Raw genomic sequence first — 17,059 nt, forward strand, 5'->3', positions numbered from 1 at the left:
TTTATTCAGAATGTATATATTTATATTTGCTTTAATGAAACAATTTACCGGAAGACCGGAAGTACAACATTTAACCCTCAACCCCATTTCTCAATGTTTGCATACATAAAGTGACTAAAATGTCTGTTGAGACTTTGTTTTGACCTCAAAGACTCAGATACAGATTCAAATAGCCAGCGTAGGACCACTTTGTAATTCCTAAAATCACACCTTTGTCACACACCTCCAAAAGTATGCAAATTAGTAGTACAAGTTAAATAAAATAAGGGGTGAATTTACAGTTGTTGATTTTTTCAGAGCCGTATCTATATAAATATAATAATTCACGAATGCTAAAGATGTAAACATTTGACCCTTGACCCTATTTCCCATTGTGACTAAAATATCTGTAGAGATTTATTCAGAATGTATATATTTATATTTGCTTTAATGAAACAATTTACCGGAAGACCGGAAGTACAACATTTAACCCTCAACCCCATTTCTCAATGTTTGCATACATAAAGTGACTAAAATGTCTGTTGAGACTTTGTTTTGACCTCAAAGACTCAGATACAGATTCAAATAGCCAGCGTAGGACCACTTTGTAATTCCTAAAATCACACCTTTGTCACACACCTCCAAAAGTATGCAAATTAGTAGTACAAGTACAATAAGGGGTGAATTTACAGTTGTTGATTTTTTCAGAGCCGTATCTATATAAATATAATCATTCACGAATGCTAAAGATGTAAACATTTGACCCTTGACCCTATTTCCCATTGTGACTAAAATATCTGTAGAGATTTATTTTTTGCCTAAAATGAATGTGCAAATTATTTATATAAAGCAAATTACAGTGTTGCCATCTCGAAAAACGCTAATGATAGAAATAATGGCAAACTTGATATGAGAAAGAAGAAAAATGAGCTAAATGTCTGTATAAATTGCACTTATACGTTCAAAATGTCAGGCCTAAAAAGAATATCCCTGTCAATGCAATATGTTGTTATTGTCAATAGAATAGTAATGCAATGTCAATCGTTAAAGCAAGGTTTAGAAATTGGACTGCATGAGTAAAATTTTTCCCCTGATACATTAACTAATAAAAGGTACAAAATATTAATTTTACTTTTGGTCATTTTCAAACAAGATATTTAATTAGTTAGAATATAAATATACATGTTAAGAATAGAATTAAATTGTGCATAATTTCACTTCACCACAACCATTCGTTATGTAGATATGGTAAAAAGTAAACAAAATGGTGCATTAAAGCAAATAGAAACATATACATTGTAAACAATTTAACACCAAAATTAAATCTATATCTATATATCCACTAATTACAACGATACAGCATGTTAATATTTTTAATAGTGGCTATTTTGTTTATACTAACATCCATATTCTGATGGGCTTCAAATCAAATTTCAGAAAGATAAAAAAAAACTACAGGCCACATTGCAACATGTAGCAATGTTAGGCCCCTTGGCTAAAATACCAACTGATAATGGTATACTCTACAATCAATAAATACTTATTTTAGTATATCCTATCTTATTACTATAATATCAATTATTCTACAGCCCTAAAATATTACAAATCCCAAGTACTTTAAAATGTACTATAACCTGATATTAGAAAAAATATGGTGGCCATTTTGAAATATACAGTAGCAAAACCCACTTATAATAACAATTTGGTTGGGGTTACTTAAAAAAAAATTTCATGTCATAAGACAGGATAGGATCAAAAAGTGCATGTTTTTTCGCGCTAAGAACCTACTAAGAATGAGAAAGAGATGTGGTATTTACGGTATGCCAATAATATTTATATATTAAAATTTATTTTATAAAGTTCAATCCAATTGATCATAACTTAAATACCTGCCATTGATCTATTTTAAACTCTAAGCCATTTGTTTACAAAATGTACTTATTTACACTATAGATTTGAAGCTAAAAGTTATAGGCAAGTACGTCGTCAGAATTCACAATTCAAAGAGCATTTAAAACAAATTTATTTTAAATGTTTTTTTCATTAAGTTGTGATCATATTTAGACCAAAATTAACATTGTAGTATTTTCAGATAAATTATACATTTTTGTTTGGTTGCAAAGATTTGGCTATAAGTGTAAAGAATCTGGTTGTTGACATATTAACCCTGCAATATCTCTGGAGTGCTGTTTGTGATGTAGGTTTACTTATATACTTTCTTCTCTGTCACATTCAATTCTTGTTGCAAGACCTGACATCATTTCTAGGGATGCAGATTTAACTTGTTGATTGGCTATGAGTACCAGATCATGAGGCTTTGTTGGTTTTATAGAGGCCATAGATTGTTGAGATACATTGGATTGTAAAGATATATTTATAGATATCATGGATTGTGACGGAAGCAGATCTAACATGCCAGATGATTCCGTTAATTGTTGTGATACTTTTGGTACACAATCAACAATCATCCACAGCTGTTGTAAGTCATAGTGTTGTCCTGTAAATAACAATTCAAAACCATATTTAGTAATACAAAAGTAACTAAAACTCAACAATACAACCAGGATGTTTTGTTAATACAAATATGTAAAAACTAAAAATCTGTGTATTGTTTAGTATAATTCATTATTAAATTTAATTTACTATTAAACTGAGATCAACATTATTCTCTTTTCATTCATATTCTATTTGGTACTATATTTAATATCTTACTGTATACCTCTACTTAATTTAACAATGATTTTTTTTTAAACAATTTACCATTGAGGGTTTGTATTGTCATTTTTGAGACGTCTTTGATGTAGCCTGATAGAGCACCACTAAACTTTGCCACATTCTGATCCCTATGGCAACTTTTCCAGTAGAACTGATCTGGGGCTGATTCATCCATGTCTACGGTAGATGCTAGTTCAAATTGACTATCTTGAACTTTCAGGAAGAGAAGTTGTACTGATTTAAGAACCTGTAAACAGCATTTTACCAAATCCACCTAGAAAATAATGTTAATTATAGATATTTAAGACTGCTTTGTATAGTAAATTATCTAAGCAGCAGAGCGAGTGTAGTAATTATCAACAGAAAGAAAACAATTCTCATTTACCCAAGCAAAAACAAACTTGTGTCTATCTCTAATTCTTTCAGGTTTTTCAATTATTGCGCCAGCCACCAAGCAGGCAGCACGGAATTTTGTTGAGCTCTGTTAATTACATTTGTTTGTTTAAGCACTTCAGTTGTAATTTTGCTGTTTTATATTGTGATTTTCCTAAACCTTTTGATGTACTTTATTATTGTAAGTTGATTTGTGATACTAGTTTTAACGTACTGTGCTGTATTTATTTATTGTGTTTACCGTTTGATTCCAAACCATCTACACGCAGGCATTGGTCAAAGACTGTCACCCTTGTATTAGCATTCCAGCCAGGCATTTTTGAAACAATAGGGTGGAGGAAGAATGTGTTTTCTATCATACAACGCAAAATTTATGAGAGAGCGACTCACCGAAAAGTTATTGCTAAGGAGAATTTAAGGCTACTGGACGATGTTTGGATTGATTTTAAATCGATTGAAGTTCTGAAAGGGAGAGGCTGTTGCACAGGCAAGAACAAAAAATGTCTTATTCCAACTATCTGTTACACCCAACTTGAGGTAAGCAACAATAGTTGTAGGCCTAGGAATAGGCATAACACTGGTACTGTGCGCAAATATAAACCGAGGACTAGGCCTAGGTACATTATAATTCATGCACAGCCTTATAGACCCAAACAGCATTCAAAAGCCTTCTTTTACCAATTTTGTTTCTTACCTAACCATATTCGATGCTAAACAAAATGGACGAATTATCTGGAACAATCAAGACCGAGTAGGCCGATATTGCTATAGTGACTGAAACTTGGATCACCAAAAATTCTAATCCTGCGAAGTTTAATATTGACGGTTTCAATAACTTTAATAAAAACATAAAAAAGGCGGTGGTATAATTACTATGTGAAAGAAAACATCATTGTGAAGAAACACATCGACATCATTGTTCCAGAGAATCTAGAAGTTCAATGGCTACTTATCAACCACAACCAACTACCTAGATGTGCACCTTATATTATTGTATGTGCAGTATACATACCCCCAAATTCGGAACATTGTTCATTATTGACTGATCATTTGGCTTCATTGTTAGACTTTATTCGGACTACCAAACCGCAAGATGGAATTGTTGTGTTAGGGGATTTCAACAGAAATGACTTAAGAACTATTTTACTTGGTAACAATGTTAAACAAGTTGAATTAACTCCTACTAAAGGTGAAACAACATTAGATTTAATTATAACAAATTTGTAAAATCAATTGATTAGTCCAACCATTAAGGCTCCATTAGGGCGTAGTGAGCATAATTGCATCATTCTTAAACCCGACCCTAAATTGTACAAACCTAACAACCATCTTACAAGCGTATCTCTAATTCTCGTCAACATCAGATTGTATAACTTTGTCATAAGATTGACCTGTAGCTGTAGATATGCAAGAAACTTTGTTATATGACATTAGAGTCACGCACAGCGCAAGTTACGCGCGATTTTATGATATTTTATGGTTGCTCATAAATTCTGTACATAAATTAATATTTCAATGAAACTATACGAAAGTGTATTTCATAAGATGGAGCAACTTTTGACAAGATAAATATGGCGTGCTAAGCTAAAAATTACGGGAATTTCGCGTACATTTCAGGTTATTTTGAGCATTTCAACGTTTTCTAAATTGTTTTGCGCACGAAAGCATAGAAAAATGATTTTTGCAATTAATTTTTGTTTTTCATACATTATTTTGATAAACTTTTATTGCAAATTAACAACGCATGTACACATTAAACTTTGTATGCTAAAGAATAGGTAATATAATGCAAATTTGTTAAAAAAATATACCTATTTTTAATCAGTTATAGCTCTTCTGGCAGGTTACCACTATTTAAAAAATTTTATTATGGAAGCTGATGAGTTGTAGATACCAATTCATGTAAAATTTGCAGTATATACAGTATATTTTAATCTGTTATATTACATAGCCTATGTAAATACGCGAACGTGATTGGTTGAAACTGCATCACATGACTACCGCTGCGAGGATCGTAAATCGTATATATCCTCGAGAACGATGATATTGACTGAGTATTTTTCGCGTAATTATCGTGTCCCTGTCATTAATCATATAAATTCTAGAGTACGATGATATTGACTGTAAATTTCGTGTGGCAACACTCGCGTTTGCCGATAAATAAACAAAAGTCATCTACTGGGTCTTGAACTCGTGATGAAATTGTCACTCCATCACAAGACAACGCTTCATGCGCTGCGCCACGGAACTTGCTTGAAGAAATTAATCATCTAAACTATGCATACATAGCGCCCTCATTTATTTTTAGTCCTCCCTAGATGTGAAATTGAAATTTTCATTAAATGTAATTATGTAGATAATTATCTTTTAAAATAGTTATTTTTATATGTCAATTTGATGACGTCATCATGTTAATAGTTGGATTTAAAAGATGGATAATCACACACAGCATTAAGACACAACAATTAAAAAAAAAGATTTTTTTTCTCAAAGTGAAATCTTATGTAGGAGAATTTTACAGTAGGCGGAGGTATGCACTCTCGAAGTCCCGTTCTAGTTTAAAATTAAACAAAACTTGAAATGGGATGCTCATATAATCGATCTTGTAAGAGAGCAAACCAAAAAATGTTTATGATAAGAAAATGTAAAACTGCTGTTTTTGATAATAATTGATGTCATTTTTATATGTAATATCGTAATGTTATTGTAATAAGATGCAGCAATTTAGCCTATGGCTGCAAATTTTATATGTTCGAAATAAAAGATACCATGATATCCTGCCAATTAAATGTAAAGTACTGTGTTTTTCTTTATAAATAAGTGACAGAACTGCCTCTACCTGCAAAAGATGCCAACTTTATAAAATCAGCTTACCTTTTTTGTGTTTTGCATTGCTGTTTGTAGATTCTGTTCACAGTTGGTAACCAGTTGTATTCCCTCTTGTATTGTACGGTCTGCAAGGGCATCAGCTCCATCCAAGATACCTTGTTTAAGGGTATAATCAATCTAATATAACAATCAAATACAGGTTAATATTTCTTGAGTTGAAAGATTGACTGTTCTATTTAACAAAGCGGTCCAAATTGAAGATATAACCCTAAGAGCAAACCAGTTATAGACTGCACAATCTATGTGGGTTTCCCATCACGCAATATATTTTTATGTTTTATTTATTTTTATTACACCTTATTTATAGAGGGTGACCCGAAACAGCGTATGCTGACAATCAAGAGGCCCTCTTGATGTGTGACAGTGGCTGTGTGTATACTAGTACACCGGGGTAACCCCTACTCATCTCAAAAGATGTACTAGGTTCTTTAAAGTGCACATGAAAGACCCCACCAGAACCAAGGTATTACGGTTCCACTCCCTCACTCATTGTTCAAATGGAAAAAATAATGGCAAGTTAATTAGTAAAAAGAAACTTGGCCGGGAGGTGACATTTTTCCTAAATTGAATCTAACCCTCTAAATAATCTCTCTCAACTATAAAAAAAAAAACAGATTTCAATGGGACTCAAACAGGGCTTTAGGTCCACAATCGCGGCACACAAGCTAGCTTGCTGAAAACCTTTGATGCCTGAAACATTGAGCACTGCATCAAGTACTGTAAACAAATTTCTCAAACGTAAGTCTTATCACATGGTCTGTTTACTACAACCTACCTTTGGATTTTGTGTAATCTCTTTATTTGGATGAAGTGTTATCAATTCTGTATCTGTTGCAATAGCCAATTCTCCTATTATCCTGGCTGTAAACTTTAAAGCTTTACATATCACTTGATGGGATTCTGTAATCATGCTAGCAATGTCACCCTCACATCCCTGCCAATACAAACAAAAATAATGCAAAATGTATTATTAAGGCTTTAACTTTCTCTAATTTAACACGTATGTACTGTTTTTACAATGCAATATTGCATTTTGGCATATTATCTATATATAAATTTATGTAAGGTAATTCGGTAAAATCACTCCTTACTTCTAGAATTTTTACTCGATGGTATATAAAGTTGGTTCATACTTTCGGTACTGATTTTATCCACCTGATGTAACCTTGTTTACTAATTAAATTGAGTTAGATAATTAGTTATTGACAATTAAAACGACTTTAGATTCAACAATTTGCCCCGGAGGGGTGTTTTCTGATCGTGGTATTCACTGTCTAATGGATGTCCATCTTTAAAAATACCCGCACACAATAATACGAAGATGCTTTGCATTTTCCTATCTCCTCCTACGATAATGGTTTTTAATAGCTGAAAACCGGTTGAACAGCTCGAGTACAGCATCATAATGTTGAAGACAGGCTGATTTTCTTTAAAAAATACTATTTTGATAGATTTAATATACGTTTATACAAATGTATTGATTTGCGATGAATGGAACGTTCCAATCTGTATTTGCTTCAAATTCCTGAGTAAATAGAGGGCGCAATATTTTCGACAAATGCTTAGATTAGAAATAGTGTAGGGTGTTAATCAACACTAAGAGCGGCTTTCGGATAATTTTAGATCCATGACCGATAAATGAAAATTCATTGAACTGATTATCGTAGGTTCCATCACCACCACCCCGTGCTGCCCAATCCCTGTAGTTAAATTTCCATTTCTCCTTGATTTCCTGAGTCTACATCAATTACTTGTTCTTTATGGTATCCAGTATTCGTTTTTATCTTTATTTCTGAATACTAGATGCTGAACTAATTGCTACCGTTCCTTCTTGGCATTTTCTGGATTCTCACTCCTGAGGACGAGCAAAGTATATTGATCAAAACGTCGAGAAACTCAACAGTTCTTTTCAGAACTAATACACGTGGTGTACCGCAAACTTTATATCGACTTTCTGAATACCCCAATTAAGGGGACACTTCCATTTTTGTTTAGTGTCCCAAAAATTCCCCCGTTTGTTTGTTTGTTTTGTTTTGTTTGTTTTTTTTTATCTTTATACTGGGTGACCTCATCAGTCAAAGACTGATCTCCCAGAGGGCCCAGTTGGTGATCAGTGGCTGTGATGTACTAATACACCGGGTAACCCCCTACTCGTCTCGAAAGACGTACTAGGTTCTTTAAAGTGCACACGAGCAAGTTGTGTACACTGGACCTACGGTTTATAGTCCTTATCCGAGAAGACTCGTTCTACCACCAGAACCATGGAGTAAGTGAGCCTCGAACCCCTGCCGATGTTATGGCTACGTGACGGTTCCACTGTCTTAACCGCTCGGCCACTCACTCACTACCCTGTGGGTTCTATTGTATTCGAGAACCATCTGAGGGGACCCCTAGATGGTATGCGAGCGAACCATCTAGTTACTAAATTTGCTTTATGTTAAAAGATCCCATAGAATTTGTTATGTGAAAAATAGCATTTCTCAAATACACAAAATAGATAAAACTGTGAACATCTAGTAACATCAGACCTATGGCAATGTGTACATCAGACCTATGGCAATGTGTACATCAGACCTATGGCAATGTGTACATATGACCTCAGTGATACATCTAGTAACAGCAGACCTATGGCAATGTGTACATATGACCTATGGCAATGTGTACATATGACCTATGGCAATGTGTACATATGACCTATGGCAATGTGTACATATGACCTATGGCAATGTGTACATATGACCTATGGCAATGTGTACATATGACCTATGGCAATGTGTACATATGACCTATGGCAATGTGTACATATGACCTATGGCAATGTGTACATATGACCTATGGCAATGTGTACATATGACCTATGGCAATGTGTACATATGACCTATGGCAATGTGTACATATGACCTATGGCAATGTGTACATATGACCTATGGCAATGTGTACATATGACCTATGGCAATGTGTACATATGACCTATGGCAATGTGTACATATGACCTATGGCAATGTGTACATATGACCTATGGCAATGTGTACATATGACCTATGGCAATGTGTACATATGACCTATGGCAATGTGTACATATGACCTATGGCAATGTGTACATATGACCTATGGCAATGTGTACATATGACCTCAGTGATATTGTATGGGTTTGATTTCCTTTGTCAATTTAACAGACTTATATTACTTTACGAATATAGACACTATACCACAGGAAACCAATTTAATTTATTTTAAACTTATTTGTATCACAGGTGGGTCTATTTGCTGGATAATTTTGTAAATATTTGTAAAAACAAGTATCCTTTCAAAAACCCTTAAAGATGTATTGTCCCTTTGTCAAATTCCAAAAAAATAAAAATAAAAAGATTTCGAAAAAAAGTGGGTCATTTTGAAGCATTATAATAGTTATTAACTTTCACAAAAAATTAGTCGAGAAAAAAAATCATTTAACTGAAATAGAGACGTTTTTTTTTGTTCAAAAAATAACTTTGACTTCCAGTCAAAGTTTTCGATCAAAACATATCTCATAATGCAACGCGCTTATTTGGCTACTCTGTACGCATAATCATAAAACTTCCTCGCGATCTGTGTGAAAACACCTTCTCAACCGTGAGGAGTTGTAAACAATCCTAATTAACATCATGCATAATGTATACTCATGGTTTGAAATCTTTGTTTACTTTCGCTCGCGACGATTTTCCAGACGAAATGTAATCAAATTAATTTAGCTGTTAATTACGTAAAATTGTTGTTTTTGGCTCGAATTTTCGACTTAAAGTAAAAAACTTTAATATTACTTTGATATCGCCAATTTAAATTTAGAATATTTTGACCTTCATTTTTTGTGTTTCAAGGGACAATACATCTTTAAATAAGTGCTACTGGATATTCCAAGGAGCAAACATAGGGAGAGTTGGGGAGATCGAACTTTCAGTAAATTGCTGGGCCCAGGAACCACCTACCTTTGAACATTAAACAAACATCATTATTGAGCACTTTTAACTCACTTCTCAAAACTTACATTTTTTGATATTTTTTGCAGCGCCATGAGTAATGACTGTTGGAATGGCGCTATATAAATCTTTATCAATATGTCTTGGCAATGTCTTGGTAGAAAAATGTTCTTGGCACATGCACAAAATTGAACACTAGAAGGCAGCATCTTTGCTTATGTGGGCACACTAACACTTCATCTTTTATTTTCACTCCATACTAGGAGAGGGTGCATTCTGGTTGTTATGCATTTAAGCAAATATATTTGCTTAGTATTATCAATAAATCCAACAAAAATTAAGTTACACTTTTTTTGGCTTTGATAAATCTGTCCCCTAGGTCATAAATTAAGATATTTTCCAGTTTCTGTATTAAAATGCACTTCTCAGCTATCCAGGACTAAACAGCTCATTCATTCAAGGAAAGTATACTGTCAACCAATCAAATCTTTTAAATTGTGGTTTGATGAGGACAACAAAAGAGCTAATATTGTTTTCTGACTTTTACTTTATGTCTGTCACCTTTGCTTTGATTTCTTTAATTATTATGTCATTTACATACTTGTGCATAGTACTGTAGTTATAATTGTGTGCCTTTGATGATCAAAATAAAGATTGAAACATTGAATCATGGCTTGCTTCTCGTTATTATTAGTCAATATCATATTTAATAATAATAAATTTTAAACAAAAAAAACTAACTTGTAACATCTTGCTGAAGTCGTTAACCATCTTTTTAATACAGTCTACTAACTGGTCTGATAAATCTCTCACAAGAATTACTTGAAGGCTAGCCAATTGTTTTGTCCACTGTAAGGCGTAAGTGCCCAGGTACTGAAAACTTTGGGTTGCTTGCATAACACTTGTATCAACATCTCCATAACATGAAACATCGTCTATATTGTAATAAAATTTGAATTTAACATGGGCATGTAATGTATAAAAAAATTACCTAATCTAAATTAATCAACTCATTTAACAAGCAAAATCAGCACTGTGGTCATGTTACAATGGACATTCATGTGCAAGATTGTATTGTAGTTATAAATGCAGCAAAAAAGTAGATTATTCTGTGGATTTGGTGATACCATGTACTGATGTAGTAATCTTTAGGTCAACTACACACGTTACTATTACACAGCTTTAGGTGTGCCAATTCCCACAACTGTATATAAGCGGACAAATTCCAGATAATTATTTTAGGATAACAACCAACCCCAGGGGCGGATTGCAATAAATGTCTTAAGTCTTAGACTTAAGACCAAGATGAAACCCTTGGCAATGATGGTCTTAGAGTTAAGACCATTGCAATATGAAATATAAGCCTAAGCCTATCAGTGCTGTGGTCTTACATTGTAATCCTCCTCTAGGCAGGCTTAGGACTATCACATGATCCAAGCAAGGCCACAATAAACACTAACCAAGATCGCCATGTAGTAGACCATCATGGTTACGAAAGAGCTTTGAGGGTGTCTGATTCCACTGTCACCATGTACACAGTCAGGGCTCACCACCTTGATATGGGTCATGGTCAGCCGACAACAATGAACAAATTAAAAATAGCTCAAAGTAGAAGAGAAGTTTCAATGTACAACTTCTAGACCTAAATCTTCAGCAACAGTTGATTTCTCACCAAATCAACTGGAAATCTTAAATGCTATGCAACAGCAAGAAATGGATTTTTAAAAATCTATGTTGCAAGATAATATGATCTTAGGTCGGAATCTGAGTGTCGATCAAAAGACAGAATTAAGATGCCTCGTAAGAGACAGCGTTTGGGAAGCCCTTCGTCGGAGGATACCTTTTTTAGCCAACGAAGACGTAGTCGGATCTCTAAGTGACTATTCACCAACTGGGTCATACCAGCAAAAAAGTGAGGATGCCTTATCGGTGAAATACTCTGATAGATAATGACCTTGATATTAGGAAATTTAACCCGAAGAGGTTCTGTAATGTTAATTAACCCACATGAAGAGGCTAAAAATACATCATAAAACAAAGATATTCTGTTATGTTGGGGAGAACAAAGAACCCATCCTAGACCAATAAAAAAAAAAGTGACATTTTGGAAAAATTAAAACCTACTGTAGATCATTTTTTAAGTCAGCCGATATGCCAAAACTAATTAGATTGACATTAATAACAAAGAAATTTGAAACATGGAAAACTGACAATTCAATCTGGTCGTTGCATTTTTGGCAATGAATGGGCACAGAAAGTTGATGAAGACTTCGAGATTAAAGGATGCATGTATTTGTCCGGTGCAAGCTATTTCTATGTGAATCACACCAGTACAATCAGGGGGTCGGAAACACAAATGTTTGTTAGCTACAATAAGTAGTTGGATGGTTGAAATTCTGGGTTTGACCGGTGTTAATACTGAACAATTTAGGGCTTCTTCAACTCGCTCGAGGAGAAGCTTCCTACTCCCACAAGATGGGAGTTTCATTGAATAATATTTTAGAGGCAGCAGGATGGGCCTCTTCTTCAATGTTTAGCCGGTTTTATCATAACCCATCTACCGCTTCTTCAGTGACTGGAGGAGCTTCAAAGCCGCCAATTGATTCGAGCCGAGAGAGGGTGATGTATAACTAATGACTATGCAAGGGTACGGAAGTATAATCATGATGATACGACTCCTCTCGAGGTGAGAAGCAATTCCCACCCACAAAGATTTAGGACAAAATATAACCCTCCCTAATTGATTCTCATGTTTTAGTGGGGTTTAAATATGTGTACTGTTCACTGTTCGAAGTACTTCAGTTTTATTTTGTTGTCCTTGGAGGACATGTTTATGGTTTATGGTTTTCCTAAGTTATTTTCTGCGTTGTTCTACAGAGGGTTGATGTTACAAAACATAATTTATTCATGATTAGGGTTTGCAGACGCTTTCATTATATGCATTAAGAAAATCACATGCAACTAAATCGAGCATGCTCTGTGGTGGCTGCAACCATCGTTTTGCATAATGTATCTCCATCTCCCAGATAATGATGTTGCTCAGTACCCTGGGGACCAAAATGACCCAGAAAAAAATGAGCAATTGCCTAATAGATTTCTTTTTTTAAGTTCAATATATATTTGGAATAAATTTTATACTGTATACGTTAAATAGCCTTAATTAAATTATTTACTATTCAGGCCTGTTTGAAATACATGCAAATAAATACTTGGAGTTTAGAAATACAGTACTATTAATTGGCGTTTTTGTCAGTGTTTAACAGTGTTGTTATTATTTTTAATTATTATTATTAAATTTGTTATATATACAATAGCATAATCATAATAAATAATAATTTCAACTACAAATTATCACAAATTATTGTTTTACATTCAATGTCATACTTGTTGTGAGGAGCGTATTTTCCAGTTTAATTGTTTGCTCCTCAGCAACAAATTTTTTTCAGATTCTGTTGAACTGTCAATTAATTGTGAAAATCGATCGATTAATATTCCAACTAATTATGAGCATCACGTTCGTAGACCAATATAGGCCTTTTGGAGAAAAAAAATAGGTACTGTATAATATAAATTTACCGTAAGCATAATAGGCCTAGACTATAATACCCCTTTCACACCAAAACTCTGGAGGGATCTCCGGAGACACCCCGGGGTTTACGACCATTCAAAACATCGAGAAACTCCAGAGATACCCCTTTCACACCATTCTAGCAACACCGGGGTTTATAAAATAAAATTGTAAATGTTGCCCTCTATTTTGTTTGTTTACATAGCGACGATCATTAGAATGATTTTAATTGATAATATTTTTAAAAGTCTCAGAATTCATTTAATGTTTTATTGATACTACTTATTATTTTCTAGACCCGCTATGTATTTTTGCAAATATTTAAAGTATTTTGAAGTAATACTATTAGCAATGAGTGATCGTGTGAGGATGACCTTTTGATCTGAAAACTCCGGAGTTTGATGTTGGTACCTTTCACACCAAAACACCAGTGTCCCCGCAGTTCGCTCTCCGGAGAATGTTTAACCCCGCAGTTTTAAACTCCGGAGTTGCTTGATTTTACCTTTCACACCAAAACACCAGGGCGTCAACTCCGGAGTGTCTCCAGAGTTTTGCTTTTGGTGTGAAAGGGGTATAGGATAAGATCTATTAATAATTAATCATAACTAAACTCTAGGCATATTCAAACAAATTAATTCATTATGCATACCTATGGCTCTTTCAACTTCGGTCGCCAATCCAGTAAATGCACTGGAGTCACCTAGCATATCTATAATTAATGAAGGTGGGTATTTGAAATTGGGGACCTCCACCAGTGGATTAAAAAAATTTGCTGTTGACAGTATCTTTATTGTGGGAAAATCCCTCAATTAACTAAATTTTTTCAGTTTCAGTAAAAGTTAGAGGCCCATATTTACGCACGTCACACTAATACTTCCCTTTATAATCTCATTTTTTGTATGACACTATTGTTAGTAACTATAGGCTAGTTTGATTGTTGGAAATTCTTAACTATTAAAGTCTCAGTTAATACTTGCAGTAGGCTTAATGCGTAAGCTTAACTGAGACTTTCTCGAGGTCTTACATTAAACCTAGTCTTTAGTCTAAGCCTAGGTCTTTATATTACAATCCGCCCGAGACTCCACTACCACGTGCCATGTCCCACTCAAATTAAAGGATACATTTAAACCATTTGTGGATAAGTAAAGTGGTGTAAAATGTATATAAATAGTTACTCAACTTACTTGAAAAAATAAAAGCATCATTCTTCTTTCTCTGAAAAATCTCAACACAATTGATGGCTGTTAAGATGGTTTGCATTTGCAGTAGCAACTCATCTGCAATACTGTAATCATTTATCTGGAAGTTGTCTAGTTTATGTAAAATTTTCCCAAGAGCACCACGGCACAAATAAGTAAGAGATGAAGAATTTAGAGTTCCATCATGTGATTCTAATATAATAAAAAAGATAGTGACTGAACTATATCACACCTAAAGCCCGTTTTCCAGTCTATGTGGAGTTGCAATGAATTGCGTTGAGTTAACCCATAGAGATATTATAGTTCCTTATAATATCTCTATGGTTAACCTGATTCAAGGATTTCACAAGAAGGGTAAATCAGACAGATGACTGAAATATTAATTCCCTACAATTAAAAAACATTAAACCAGGTAATTCTTTGTCTTAAATGTACGTTTTATGGAAAAAGAGAGAAACAATGCACTACCTAAGTAGCTTAAGGTGAATGTCCTCTCGTTGGCCGTCTTTAGGCCTAGCATAGCTAGGCTTAGTTTTGTAGGCCTAGATGGCCAACATCGGTACCATATAAACATCGTATGCTAGCTATAGGCCTAGCCTGACATTGTATAGTTACTGCATTAATTATCTTTCTGTTTTTGCCAGACTCTGTTGATACAAATTAGTCTTCTATTTGTTTTGGCCTCACGATTGATCGAAAAGTGGGTGAATTACAGAAGAAAAACAAAAATATCAATCCGCGTGCAATGTATGTTGAAGTTTATAGCGAGTCGCTAAAATTATTAGAATTGCCACATTTGAACCATTTAAAGACAAAAAATTTATCTCAATAAGGACCATATAGTATTTATTTTTACATTAAATGTAGTTTGTGACCTTAAATTAGATCTAAAAAACGTAGAAAATGGGACTTTAATTTAAGTATATATTAAGATATCAGCAATATATTCCCTAGGTTAGTTGCAGCATCAAGAACCCAAAACTGTTTCTTGCGGGCCCGGCTGTGTGTAGCTAGGATAGTTTTGCAACACTACACATCATCATTACCCGATTACCATTACTTATTCTCAACTTTAACGATTTGAAAACTTGCCAAAACCTCATGTCAACTGGAAAACAGGCTTAAGAAAGATTCTTTATTTTACGTAAATGTTGATCAAAATTCCAACTCTAGAAAATGGTTTAATAAATATTTTAACATCTTAAAATGAGAGTTAGTATTGAGCGTGTCCAGTGTATACATGCACTTTAAATAACCCAGTGTCAGTGTTGTGGGTTTGTCGTTGCTAAAATGCTAAGAATTTCTGATACAGGTTTAATAATGTACTGTAGGTCATACACTGTGTAGATTCTACATGTGTTTAGTCAGGGATGCATAATAGCTTTTGTGAGCAGCTTTAAGTTTAGTTATTTTAACACATTGCGACGTAGCTTAGTGATTATCAGTTGTCGCAAATCAAAAGCTCTCTAATAACAGACTCTCTGGAGAGATGAAAAGTTTGAGATTGTACTGTATAAAGCGCATTATATAAATCTAATCCTAAAGATCAAGACATTTTTACCTGAAATCAGTGGTATTGATGAACATGACAATGTACTCTGGCTTGATTTAGGTATTGAATTATTAGATGATATGCTGGTCTCACTAGAAAAATAATACATCAAGGATATCACTATAATGAAGATTTGTTTGATGTCAACTTTCAATACTAATGTATTCCCTTCGAAATAAGATTTCTTATTATTACATAAAGGCTGTAAATACAACTGGTCAAAGTTCACATTTACAATGGTAAGATCTAGAAAACTAAGATCAATATATCTTTGAAAGATGGAACCGTTTTGATTAATAATGTCAATTAATTTTGTCACAATCAAAATTAGCGATAATTATTTTAGTTATATTTACCTTGGTAACATTGAGTTACTAAGACACATACAGTCCTTTTGCCAGCAATCATTTGGGTCATAAAATATGTCTTCTTTAGAATCTTCACTCTGAAACAAACACATTACAATTAAGATTAAATAAAACAGGATTAGTTCATAAAAATAGATTATATGGTTTGTTTAGAAGTGTTGGTGATTGCTGGTAGTAGCATGCTGTATATATGCCTAGAAGACACTTCTTGAGATCAATAAAGATTTAGTCTTAGTATTTACTAAGAATTTAGAATTTAGTATTCTTAAGAGAGCCGGTCACTAAAAATCAAACATTAGGTGGCAAGGGTCAACATTTCGAATTGGCTCATATTTTGCACATTGGTAGACCTTGATGTAAGTAAACCTGATGTGTAGTTTGTTTGGTAAAATATCGCTTAGTTTTCGAGAAAATAAAAAAATAACGATTTTCGGCCAATT

At 33.8% G+C, this 17,059-nt stretch overlaps 1 protein-coding gene across 1 annotated transcript in view; it reads right to left on the bottom strand.

Moving 5' to 3' along the window:
* LOC140047550 (kinesin-like protein KIF14) overlaps positions 1 to 17,059 on the bottom strand; it is a 44,550-nt gene continuing 27,491 nt past the window's right edge. Inside the window, exons 20-27 of the mRNA XM_072092591.1 lie at positions 16,608 to 16,696; positions 16,261 to 16,343; positions 14,685 to 14,891; positions 10,674 to 10,867; positions 6,752 to 6,910; positions 5,962 to 6,093; positions 2,740 to 2,968; positions 1 to 2,476 (exon numbers count right to left, since the gene is read on the bottom strand). Of these exons, the coding sequence (XP_071948692.1) occupies positions 2,187 to 2,476; positions 2,740 to 2,968; positions 5,962 to 6,093; positions 6,752 to 6,910; positions 10,674 to 10,867; positions 14,685 to 14,891; positions 16,261 to 16,343; positions 16,608 to 16,696 (1,383 nt within the window). The 3' untranslated portion in view covers positions 1 to 2,186. The remainder of the gene's footprint in view (positions 2,477 to 2,739; positions 2,969 to 5,961; positions 6,094 to 6,751; positions 6,911 to 10,673; positions 10,868 to 14,684; positions 14,892 to 16,260; positions 16,344 to 16,607; positions 16,697 to 17,059) is intronic.

This window comes from Antedon mediterranea, chromosome 4 (genome assembly GCF_964355755.1).
Source record: "Antedon mediterranea chromosome 4, ecAntMedi1.1, whole genome shotgun sequence".
In the NCBI taxonomy this organism is placed as follows: domain Eukaryota; kingdom Metazoa; phylum Echinodermata; class Crinoidea; order Comatulida; family Antedonidae; genus Antedon; species Antedon mediterranea.